This window comes from Battus philenor, unplaced genomic scaffold, assembly GCF_028537555.1.
Source record: "Battus philenor isolate CCGP_79_NKW_IND1 unplaced genomic scaffold, ilBatPhil1.0.hap1 SCAF_20, whole genome shotgun sequence".
Classification (NCBI taxonomy): Eukaryota; Metazoa; Arthropoda; class Insecta; order Lepidoptera; family Papilionidae; genus Battus; species Battus philenor.
Window position 1 is genome coordinate 4,501,966 of NW_027181683.1, and position 12,316 is coordinate 4,514,281.

Consider the following 12,316-nt stretch of genomic DNA (forward strand, 5'->3'; position numbering starts at 1 on the left):
ATTTGTAAGTCATATTTTCATCTGCGCGCTAAGAAATCGCTTTGTACGTGCTGTTAAGCAATGTCTAATCTTTTACAAATGTTTTTATAAAAGTTGTATTATATTATGGGCTGTAAAATTTAATATTTTTTTTCCTTTAAATTCGAAGTAGAATTTCTTTAACTGAATAATATCCACAATTAATATCTCAATTATAAATGTTGATAGAGACTAATTCTATAATTATTAATCTATCCGTAACAAGGTTTACCTTGGCAGGGAATTTTTTGAGTACCAATTTTATAATACATAAATCATCCTGTATTATAAATATTCCTGACTTCAATAGGCAATTTGATCTGTTAAATTAAAATATTTTGAATTTGATTTGGATTCGCGTGTACAACGGTTTCTTATTGAAAAATGGATGGTGTGTGTTCTCTTTATATTGTTTATACATAATTATTGATTATAGGTGTAAAAGATTTAAAAGGGTGAATTATTAAAAAGAGAGTCCTAAAATTCTCACACTATTTTCAATCAACCTGTATAAAGTGATCATACTAAAATATGTCACTTTAATTTATTTTTCTATTGTTATGTGACAGGTCAAAACCTTCTGGCAGTACAAAGTGTGCAGGGACATGTAATAACTATTTATAATATGTAGTAATCCGAATTTTTATAACGCTTACTTTACTTATTTACTATATTTTCATAACGTTGAATATTATTTCTGAAACTATTTATTTTTGTGTGGGGTTGTACGATATATAATTTGACAGCAAAAGCAATACTAATAAACTAAAACAATTACTCTTTTAATGAAAAAAAATTCACTTAATATGTTATATAATGTTATATAATCGAAATATGTTATATATCTGAAACTTATACCTGTTTGATAATACAAACTCATTGACGTTAACAATACGGAGGACAGAAGGTAGGAATAATTATAAAATAAAAAACTTCACAGCAAAGTGTGAAAATTAAAAAACAATGTTCTCGTGATAGAGGTCGTGCTTACAATGGCCATATAAAAATTAATAATATTTTGTTTCCCCGTCATTTGACGAACGGCGATGAAATGAATTACATCTTACCTACACTTGAAGGTATTTTGTAATAAATAATTGCGAAGAACGATAGATGTCACAGTATAGTTTCAAACAAGTTAACTGCATTTTATACAAAAAATAAATAAAAAAAAGTAATTAATTTGTATCAAAGTAAAAATGGACAACTTGAAGAACTTGAAACAGTCAATGCAAGCACAACAGGAGAAGTTAAAGGAATTTGTGACACATGGGGATTCAGCGATACAAAAGTTCTACGAAAACAGTTCCGTCTTCATTACAGGTGGAACAGGATTTATCGGAAAGTTACTCATCGAAAAACTATCCAGGTAATTTTTATAAGAATTATTAATTATTTTTCAATTTCTAGTATATTGAATGCAAATTAATTAACCGGGTCAGCAATTACAAACCTCTGACACGCGTAACCCTGGTAGTACGCCGTGTCCATGGTAGAACATGAAAATTACATTGGTTATGGTGGAAATACTGGCAAGTAATGAATATAAATACAATAAGTCGAAACAAATTTAGTGCACTTATGGCTCGACTTTATCGGTTTAGCAAATCTTTCTATGGAATATGTATACGCTTTTACAATAGGATACCAGATAAAAAGCATAAAACTACCGTTGATAGATAAAAGAAAATTTTCAAAAAATGATTGTATGCTAAGATTGACAACGCTGGAAATTACTTTAAATAAAATAGAACATCTTGTGAATGTTGTGTGCGACTCCTGGCTATTTCAATGATTATTAAATATGTAATTACACATTATTTAGAAAACTAAATGGTCCAGCACATTTTATTTCATCCTTTCTTCCAAGGTCCGGACAGATAGCAGAGTAAATTTGAAGACAACGAGAGATTTAACCCATACCATATTGTTATTTTTTAATAGGTTGGTTTTTGATGTATCACATAAAAAACAAATGTTTTAAAAATTCATTTCAATGCCCTGAATATATTGTTATAATAATATCCTCAAAAACAATAATTTTATGTTAAAAACGTCACAAGTCTCATTAACCAGTGTTATAATGCTACCGAAACCGTTGTACCACGTCTTAAGAAAATGCGACGAGGTTGGGACTTAATAAAAAATATCGTCAGCACCGCAGCTGCAACCGTTGACGGCTGGCTGACGGAACGGAGCGGCAGACACTCTCCCCGTCACGTCACGTGGCGTGATACAGCAGTTTCACTATAGATATATTTCAAAGTTCAGATTCACTAATATGTAACAGACACATTTTGGGAATAGGTATTTGCTTATTGATTTTGGCACGAAGGGAACTCACAAATGTTAAGTTGTTGAAGTGAAACGGAAACGAAACATTGTTAGACAAAACCAGATTTGTTTAATTAGCAATGCTTTGGATTTTATTACGAATATTTAAAGACATTATTTTAAGTACTCAAAAAATAAACCTCTCTATACAGAGACCCTTACAACTTTTCGTTTTCAAAGAGGAATATCCTCTTATTTTAAAATATGTTCGACAAAACTTAAAACATGTATAATTTAGTCATAAATAGATTAAATAATGTTTAATTTATATTATACAGTTAAGTAACAGTTATTGGTGTTTTACATTTTAATAGAGAAATGGATTATTATAACATATTTTAAAATGATCACTTTATACAGGGTGATTGTGAATAGGTGTAAAAACTTTTAAGGTATTTGCATACAAATGGGATTATATGATATATTTATTTAGGTCTTTTTATTCCCTTTACAGTTCATCTGCATGCAATCATATCATAATAACTTTAATCATGTATAACTTAAACACAAATAGTTCAATAACGTTTATTTTAATAATATATCTATTATTGATATATGATAATATGTCATATTATTTAACATCGGTTTATTTTTAGGGCATGTTCTTTGAATAAAATTTACGTGTTAATACGATCAAAGAAAAATAAAAGTATAAAACAGAGAATTTTAGAACTTATGGATGATCCAGTAAGTGTTTTTTACGTTTTCCTTTGCAATGAGAAGAATGTCATTAATTTATTATAACAATAAGATTGAAGCTTTTTAATGAAACAGGTTTTTGACGTCATCAAATCGGAGCAACCTAATTTCGGAAGTAAAATAATTCCTATTGAAGGAGATATCACTGAATATCGGCTGGGGCTTAGTAAAGCAGACTGGAACACAATTTCCGACGAGGTATTTTAATTATCGACGTGATTCATCATCGTCTTCATAATTTCAACCGAAGGATGTCCACGACTAGACATGAGTCTCTTCCACAAAGACTGGTGAACAGCTGCCTGCATCCAGCGTTTTCCAACGAATTTAAAAAAATCATCTTTTCACCTTGTCTTTTGATGTCTTACGCTGCTTGCTAGTTCGTGGTGTCTATGATAAAAAAAGAAATCTTTTGCAGAAAATTGTAACTTCTTTACATAGAGTTGGGGATCGCATTGATATAATAAACACTTTTATTTAAATAAAAATCAATGCTATAAAAATGCTATAAAATCAATGATATAAAAAGCTATGACATATCCGTAGCTCTTTGCGACCAACTTTTACCTATTGACTAATTTGATGATATCGTTGCTTAGAAAATTTTACGTTTTTAATCAGCAGAATTGACCGTCCAGCAGATTTCATTTTTGAGTCGTAAAATATTAAAACATAAATTATTGAAAATACCAATAGAATGAGCTCTATCGTATAAATATTATTAAAATGTTAAGAATAGATAACAGAGGCATTTCTTGAGACCAAATTGAGGTATTTAAGTTAAGAGGGAGAACAAGAAATCAATAAAGCTGTGGTAGTTTATTAACTGTGGTTTACGAATGAACACAGTGGTTCGATTTCAATGTTATACAAACAAACATAACGTATTTTTTTTTGATAGGTGGACACAATTTTCCACATGGCGGCAAACATAAGATTTGACGTCGAACTTAAAGAAGCTTTACTATGCAACGTAAGAGGTACTCGGGAGGCTGTACAGTTGGGAAAAGATTGTAAGAAACTGCGTGCTTTTGTCTACGTTTCTACAGCTTACACATATGCAACTGAAGATAGAGTTGGATGCCTAGTTTCCGAAGATATTCAAACGCCCCCGATGGAATCAGAGTTACTTGTCAATATGGCGGAAACAATGTCAAGTGAAACACTTGATAAAATTGCGCCCGTGTAAGTTATTTTTTTTACCAGTCTTTAATAAGAATTAACAAATTTTATAACATTCATAATTAATATGTTAAAAAACGCATACATTTGTGACATCATCATACAGTCATAAGGCGTCCACCCCGGGAAGTGGTCACCCTCATAGATTTTAAAAAGAATCGGTCGGAAGCAATCTGTATCCGGCGTCTCCAGACATCTTTTGGTATTTTCATATAAATGATTAGACCATGATAAGTCAAATTCATATTCGTGATCATAAACAAATAATGCAAAGAATTATAGAGTCCAATTTAAATCTTTTGAACTCCGCAAGCTTAATGCAAAGATCAAAATTAATAAAACATTTTAACAAAGCAAATTATTTTTTAAAAAGCTATTAAAATGCGACTATAAATAATTTTAATAAGTACTTCGGAATTAATTGTTGTTTTTGTTATTCTGTATGCAAATAAGTACGGAGAAGAAAATTGTGACGCAAACAACAAATTGGATTGTTATTACCCCTCTAATTAGCTAATCATTATTAATATATCATAATGATATATAATATATGGCATTGTTCGTTTTAGATAGTTCAATGATTTTAAGACATAGTTTTTAAAAATAAACATTATTTATTTTTAAAAACTATGTCTTAAAACTCTGACAGAAAATTATAATAATTCAGATTGGTGAATGGATGGCCCAACACATACACTTATACGAAGGCAGTTGCCGAAGAAGTCGTGCGTTCATTGGGTAATGATTTGCCGATATGCGTGGTCAGGCCGGGAATAGGTATGTAAAACACACGTTAAAAGTAGATAAAAACATTCGGTAGCACATAACTTTGTATCATTCCGGTGCGATTATGCAAGGAGATCATACTTCATTTCGACCAGTCACTTTTATTAAAGACACATCGGGAAGCGTTGTCTATGACAAAGAGTCACTTTAGGTGCAAGACGTCCACCGCTGGTTATTAGCTTCTCCTATAAATTTATAACACAACCGTTAGGAAGCGAACTAGTCATCTGTCAACCTTTACGGTAGGACGTCATACAAGAGCTTACCGGTCTGTGGTCTTTAAGGCCAAATTCTGGCAATCCACTGGGGTGTTGTTGTAGATAAATCTCGAACATAGCTCGCTTCAAAACTTAAAAAGCAAATGGCTGTAGAAATTCCTACAACGCCTTTGTACAAGTGGAAACACCTTCCTGGTGCGTCGCGGTGTCGGGAGTATGTAATATGTAGTGCCTTCTGACTGCAAAGATGTTTAATTAAATTCTGAGTTATCGTTGTCGTATCATTCGAGATATAAGTCTCGCAAATTTCCCGAACTGAATTTGTAGATGGTAGAACATGCTAGTAGCAATTAGGTACTCAATATTTTAGTGGGAATATATTACTGTGGGCATCCTTACTATTGAAATTATTGGTCGAAAAGAATGTAACTCAAGGGAACGAATACAGACGAGGTATTATACAAATGATTATATTTAAATATCATATGCTTTATACGTAATTTTCTAGTGAAAATGAAACTTTACAGTTATAGCAACTTACATGGAGCCGATAGCGGGCTGGATAGATGAAAGCAATGTATACGGACCTACAGGTGTAAGTATAATTTTTAAAATAAATGACATAAAACTAATTACAATGCATAATCCGTTATTTGCTGTTTTTGTTTACATGTTCCTTTTCTTCTTACTTCGAGATGTTACGAAGCCTTAGGACTAGCGGCAATAACATCATCGGAACTATGAACAGTAGAAATGAGCTCATTTAGGGTGCATTTACCCGTGACGTGATAGAGAACAAAGTATTCGAAGCGCCGGGTAAATAAAAACTGTCTACAGAAAGGCATAGGTCTTCCGCAAAGATCGTCACGATCTTGCGATGCCCGTTACAAACATTTTTAATTAGTTTTAGCTCCTGAGAAGCAGCAGAATAAATCTAAAAAGTAATCATAAAATATTAAAATTAATATCCCTAGCTAACCTATAATTTTGTACACGTATTAACAGTACAAAGTCTTATGATTATTACGTAGTTTTTTAATAGCAGCTGTTTATACGACATTATGTAGATGAGTTATTTTTTGCAACAAAATAACGTCACAAATATAATTACTGGGAAAACGTAACGTGTTAATTCAGCACATAAGTCGTCGAATATGGATTGGAGATTTTGTTCGATTTCCAAAATTTCTTGTCTTCTTGTGTACTCCGTCATTATACCATAAGACGTCCACGGCTGGACTTACACAGCCCGCCCCAAAACATTTTAATATTTTGTTTGATTGAGAATGAAATAGTATCATAATCGTTTTAATATTAACAATAGTTTTGAAATAGTAATAGTACAAGAATAAATTGAAAGTTTCCACTAAAGAAACCAATGCACTCTTTAATTAAAACATTTTTAATTGTTTATAAAGATTTATAATAACAACTATTAACATTTATTTTATATAATTATAAACACAAATGACAAAATTTTGGATTATATAAACCAAAGTATAGGTCGTACATTTAATAAATTACATTATTATATACATTAATAAAATACGTGCAATATTCAACTCAAAGATTTTTCGTAATCTTTTAATGTTTCACTACATCTGTGCAAAAAAGTCTAAATCCATATCATGTATTGTATTGTTAAATAAATTTTGGGCTGTTATAAAAATGCATTGCTGCAATTATTTGAGTTTACACAAGGAAATTCAATAATTTTGGAAGTCGGCATATGACAATAAGACCAATAGGAAACTTAATAATATATTTTATTGTTAATTTAATTTCAGTTGCTATTAGGATCCGGTTTGGGCCTAGTAAAGGTTTTATGTGCGAACAGAAAAAATAAAGTAAATATCGTGCCGGGTGATTTGGTGACAAATGCCATCATAGCTGCCGGTTGGGAGACGGGGAGCCAACGAGAAACAAAGCCTTTGAAACCTGAAGTCTATACAGTTAGTAACATCAGGAATCAAATTACCTGGGGTAATTAATATTTGTAATTGTTTCAGATTTGATAAAGTTTAACGTTAATAAATAGAGCTTAGCTCTTGCAACGTCCTCGATCCTAGTGATACTAATGCCTCCTAAAGGCAAACGGTGCAGCACAGTACTACCCGCCAAAATAATATAGTAGCAATGTGTATATCCGTTTTTACATTAAATAATTTGCAATGCTTTCGATACTAAACATACTTTAAAGGTCAATGGAACGAAGCAGCAATTTTGAGAAAAAAAAAACATTTTAAAAATTCTAAATCTCTGTGCTATCTTCGTGTCGACTATAGATTTAAGGGTTTTTTTTTTTCAATTATCAGCATTTTTATATCGATTTGCTTCATTGTTATCATTCCAGTCGTAGGGCGTCCATTGTTGGGGATAGGCTCTCCCATATATTTCCAATAAGACCGGCTGGAAGGAGCCTGCATTCATCGTCAATTTGAATACAATTTCATTTATTGAATATGTTTTTTTAAGATGATGAAATTTCGTATATAAAACATTAAGAAAACCTAGTCTAACAAGAGGCATAAAACCATGAAGTACATTCATGTTTACGATCGAGCTCCCATTAATTTTACTAACGAAAACCATCAAAATAAAACATAAAGGAATGCTGTAGTACTTATATAATCGCTGATGCAGATATTAACTTTCATTGCAGTATTTGAAATTGTCTTTCAGATTAATTTCCATTTTCGAAAAAAACATCCCCAATAATCTTTTGATCATACGATTATCTTATATTTTTTTACCACTAGGCGAAAATGTAATTAGTAAAAATGTTTAGTGTTTCCCATGTTACTATAGTCAAAAATCTGATAATGAAAAATTTGACAACAAATTTGCCGCTCATTTTTCTTTGGGTTTGTACTGTTTGCATTTGAGCTTGTAATAGGTTGTATGTAAAACTAGGTCTAAAACAGTGTTTATGATTCTTATTTTTAATATAGTAATAACGTGGTAATTAAAATAAATATAACAACTTTTCAGTAGACCTTATTAAATAAATAAATACACAAACAAAGCGTGACAGTGAATTTACACGTTATGTTTATGCCAACCAAGACCTCTTGCTACTATATGTAAAAAGAGACGAGAGAGAGAGTGTTTTTAATTAGTTAAAAATACGGAGGAATATTTCTTAGAACGTGAATGTTTTATTATGTCGTATGTAGATAAAGAAAAAATAAGAAAACTCAACATATTTTCCATTTTCCTGATTAATTTAAATCTTCTAGCTGATATCACAAACAAATTGAGAAAACTTAAATTTACTCTGGCATCACCAAAAGCCCTTTGGTATTGTGGGGTACTGGAAACAAGTACACCACTTCTGTTTTGGCTATTTACATGGCTGTTCCACTTAGTTCCTGCCTACATTATCGACAGTATTTGCTATCTTTCGGGTAAAGAAAAAAGGTATGTACAAGGATATTATAACTTTATATTTTGTAAAAGCAATGCCTTTTTCAAAATGCCTGTGCAAATCATCAATATTTTTGATAAATTGGCTTCAACATTTATTACTTAGAAACGAATACTTTGAAGCATTACATATCGTAAATAATATAATTTTTATCTCCATCTATAAACTATACATTCGTCCATAAATGTAATTATGAGCTAACTACCTAATGTTGTTTTTAATATTCATATTCTAAGTTTTAATTCTACCTGCAAATTGCAAAATTTTAACGATTTATTATTTTATTTATTGATTCAAAACTTCGTTTAACCTATTGTTTATCTTTTTTCCTTTTGGGAGTAAATTACTTACTTACAAATTATATATAAATATGGCTTATAAAATTCATGATTTGACAATGATCATTTAGCCATACGACGTTCACTGTTGGACATAAGCCTCCCTCATAGATTTCTAATAAGACCGATTAGAAACTTGCATCAAGCGTCTTCCGGTGACCTCAACAAGGTTTTTCACCACCTCGTGGATGGTCGTTCTTAATTATTATTCTCTAATTCTTATAAAAAACTCACGTTTCACATTGTAACGCATGTAAAAATACACATACAGCCATTAAAATGACCATTAAATATTTGAATTTAACGACGTTAATATGATGAATATTAAGATTTCTGGGTTCGCCCAGGCCAGCAAAGATACAACAACAATTGACTTCCGTGGACTGCCGAGTGTTTGTGGTTTGAGAAGTAATCCTTTTTGGGGAAACGATCTAGTTCCACAACATTTTTTGCAATTCAATTGCAATATATATTTATAGCTACATATACTACACGCATAAACCTTAATCGTTACTAATATTTCAGATTCGTTAAAATGTACAAGAAAATATACAAATTGTCAACGCTGTTGAGTTATTTCATGCTCTACGACTGGCAGTTCGGTGACGACAACATGCACAAATTGTTCCAAAAAATGTCTCCAGCCGACCAAACTATTTTCAATTTCGATCTGTCGTCTGTAAATTGGCAAAAAATGATTAACATGTGGTGGATTGGTGTGAGAAAATACTTAATAAAAGACGACTTAAAAGGCACAACGAAAGCAAATCTAAAACAAATAATTTTTCTAGTGGTTAATTACTTGACATTAGCTCTGTATTTGTATCTTATATGGAAAATTTTCTTTTATGTGTTCTTTGGTTTTTCTTCTATTTTCGGATTACTAATTAAAATCGCAAGAGTAATTTAATACAATATTAAAATGTAGTTAGAATAATTATTGCAATAAAAATTGTTAAATGTCTAATTATTTTTATAGGCAAATATAAAACATGTTTATTATACGCAAAGTTGTAAATAGTAATTTTCTTAATGATTTTTATAAATATCGTTATAATTGGTAGTATTGCGTCGATGTAGTTTAAATGATATTATACATGTGTTTTTTGGGTTATATAATAAAAATATTTGTACGTTGTATTTTTATTTAATTTTTACACGTACTAAGTAAGTACACTTGTAAATGTACATGTGCTCCGCAACCGTTGTGTTCACTCGACTCTTGAATTTAGCTTTCGGTGTGCTGCGAAATTCTAGAAAAGATTTAAGTGTGCCGTACATGAGAAAAGGTTGCAGAACACTGCGCTAAACAACAAATCAAAATATGCTAAAGAAATCAAGATGCAAAAAGTATATGTTAGAAATTGCTTAGTCTATCTATTGTTTCTGGAGATGTTTTCGCTGTTAACCCGGAGGGCTTTTACAGCTTCCCCGAAATTAAGTTTACGATCGATCAGGGTGAAGCCTAAAGGGTTTGAAGTGAACCAGGTGTGTGGATGCCGAGACGTGGGCAAAGATAACACTCGCGTAAAAAGAACGTAAAAAGAAAAAAAAAAGAGCGTAAAAAGAGAACACTAGTCTTACGCAAGTTTTATAGAGGAAGACTTTGTGTCAGAGGGATAGTTTACCTGTGGAGCATATAAGAGCGTAAAGCCTCTTTAGAATATGGCTGACTTTATTCCTGGCTATGCGAATATAGTTGTGGAACCGAAGCCAGGAGTGACTCTGAATTACTTGACCGCGACCATCCATAGGATAGGACGATCGAAATGGATGTCTCGGTCAACGCGACAATTTTGTTTGGAAGCTGGTTGAGAGAGTCCTGAAAATAATTTTTCTTACCTAACTTAGCCATAGATATTGTAATAAAAAATAAACAATATATTTTTACTGTACATAATATGTATTACCATGACAGTGTGTTAGTTTAATACAATATTATAAAACCCTTAAAATATGTTATTATATACATATATATTGTATACATTGGCTGCAATAATCCTTTTAGGGTTTAGGTAAGTTATTAATAGCAGCACGCACTCTTTCTATGGGAAAATTCTAAACTTCTTTCAATCGTATGGATAATTTTAGTTACTCCAAATTATTATTTCGTTAAAAGCAAACCTCCAACTCTGAACCTGACGATAAATCATAATCCAGTGGATTAAGATCGGGACCAGATGACAGTCTGTCTTTAGCTTTGATGAAATCTGGAAGCTTTATGACCCTTAGGTATGAACATAGTGTGGTTAAAGGACTTAACTACCTTCTAAAGAATGGTATCTTGATATAATCGTGCCGATATTTTGATACCTCATTACAAAAATATGGCTCTCCTACATAACTTACACCCCACCAAACCATCAATGAAGTCGGATAATGCTCACGTTGTACTCTGTTGACTCGTTGGGAAAATTCTTTAAACTTGTAGCATAAATACGGGTTTTTTTTCTTAATATGTTGCGTAATTATAAAAATTTTCTCACCCATAAAAATATTTTTCTGTGACCCCCTTTGTGTATCGTTTAAGTAGCCTATAATTGTGTTGTAATGTAATTTTAAATTGCTAATGCTTAGCGTAAATGTTTACTTATGCCTGCAGGAAGTACAGTATTTTTTATTTTTATTCAATGCTTTATTGGTTTACCAAACTTTATCAAATTTCTACACCTAGTTTCCGAAAGGTCAATCACAGCAGCTATCACTTAAAATATCAAAATTAAAATAATAAACCGATAAAGTCTTTTATCATGCCTTGAGTTTCATAATGGTTCGTTCCAAAAAAGTTAGTTAAACAGTTTATACGCAATGATAATCAAAGAACTGAATGATTACTTGAACAAGTAAAAGTTATCTTAGATTTGAAAAGAAATTGTAAACATTACGAGAAACTCGTTCATCTTAATCATCCATCCATTAACCGGTTGTAAATAATCAAAATCAATGTTGTTTTAATGCATTCCAGAACTTTAACTGATATTAAATAAAGATTAACATTGATTGATTGACTTTTTGGAAACTTACTGCACATACCTTATTATAAATTGTTTATATTAAGACAGAAGTCGAATTTGTGAATTGGTTAATGATCGTTTACAGATTTTTATAAGAAATCATAAGCTAAAACTGAAACTCGCTTGTCTCATAAAAATTGACTTATTGATATATCTGCAATAGTCCATTTGTTAATACCTATGTAGCTGTAACATTTAAACCTATATGTGTTATCGCCAAAATTCTAATCCGTGAGTTCCGACCGATACAATACTGCAAGAGAAAAGTTTTCTTGAAAAAGATGGTCATCGAGGAACGGC

General features: G+C 31.3%; 1 protein-coding gene across 2 annotated transcripts; it reads left to right on the forward strand.

Moving 5' to 3' along the window:
• Window positions 1-1,137: 1,137 nt before the first annotated feature.
• Window positions 1,138-9,671, forward strand: LOC137922843 (fatty acyl-CoA reductase wat-like). Of its 2 annotated transcripts, none has more exons than XM_068765933.1 (8): window positions 1,138-1,387; window positions 2,949-3,039; window positions 3,127-3,249; window positions 3,953-4,236; window positions 4,901-5,010; window positions 5,765-5,832; window positions 7,025-7,220; window positions 9,528-9,671. In XM_068765933.1, the coding sequence occupies exons 1-8, from the start codon at window positions 1,218-1,220 to the stop codon at window positions 9,572-9,574; spliced, it is 1,089 nt and encodes a 362-aa protein (XP_068622034.1). In that variant the 5' UTR covers window positions 1,138-1,217; the 3' UTR covers window positions 9,575-9,671. The 2 variants fall into 2 exon arrangements, with proteins under 2 accessions (XP_068622034.1, XP_068622035.1); XM_068765934.1 differs by lacking the exon at window positions 9,528-9,671 and adding an exon at window positions 8,477-8,589 and having other exon boundaries at window positions 7,025-7,189.
• Window positions 9,672-12,316: the final 2,645 nt, after the last annotated feature.

Excerpts from the sequence above, each read along its gene's own strand:
- LOC137922843 (XM_068765933.1), top strand. The coding sequence starts at position 1,218 with ATGGACAACTTGAAGAACTTGAAACAGTCAATGCAAGCACAACAGGAG. Across the intron at positions 3,040-3,126 it reads TAGAACTTATGGATGATCCA|GTTTTTGACGTCATCAAATC; the intron begins GTAAGTGTTTTT and ends TTAATGAAACAG. Across the intron at positions 3,250-3,952 it reads GGAACACAATTTCCGACGAG|GTGGACACAATTTTCCACAT; the intron begins GTATTTTAATTA and ends TTTTTTTGATAG.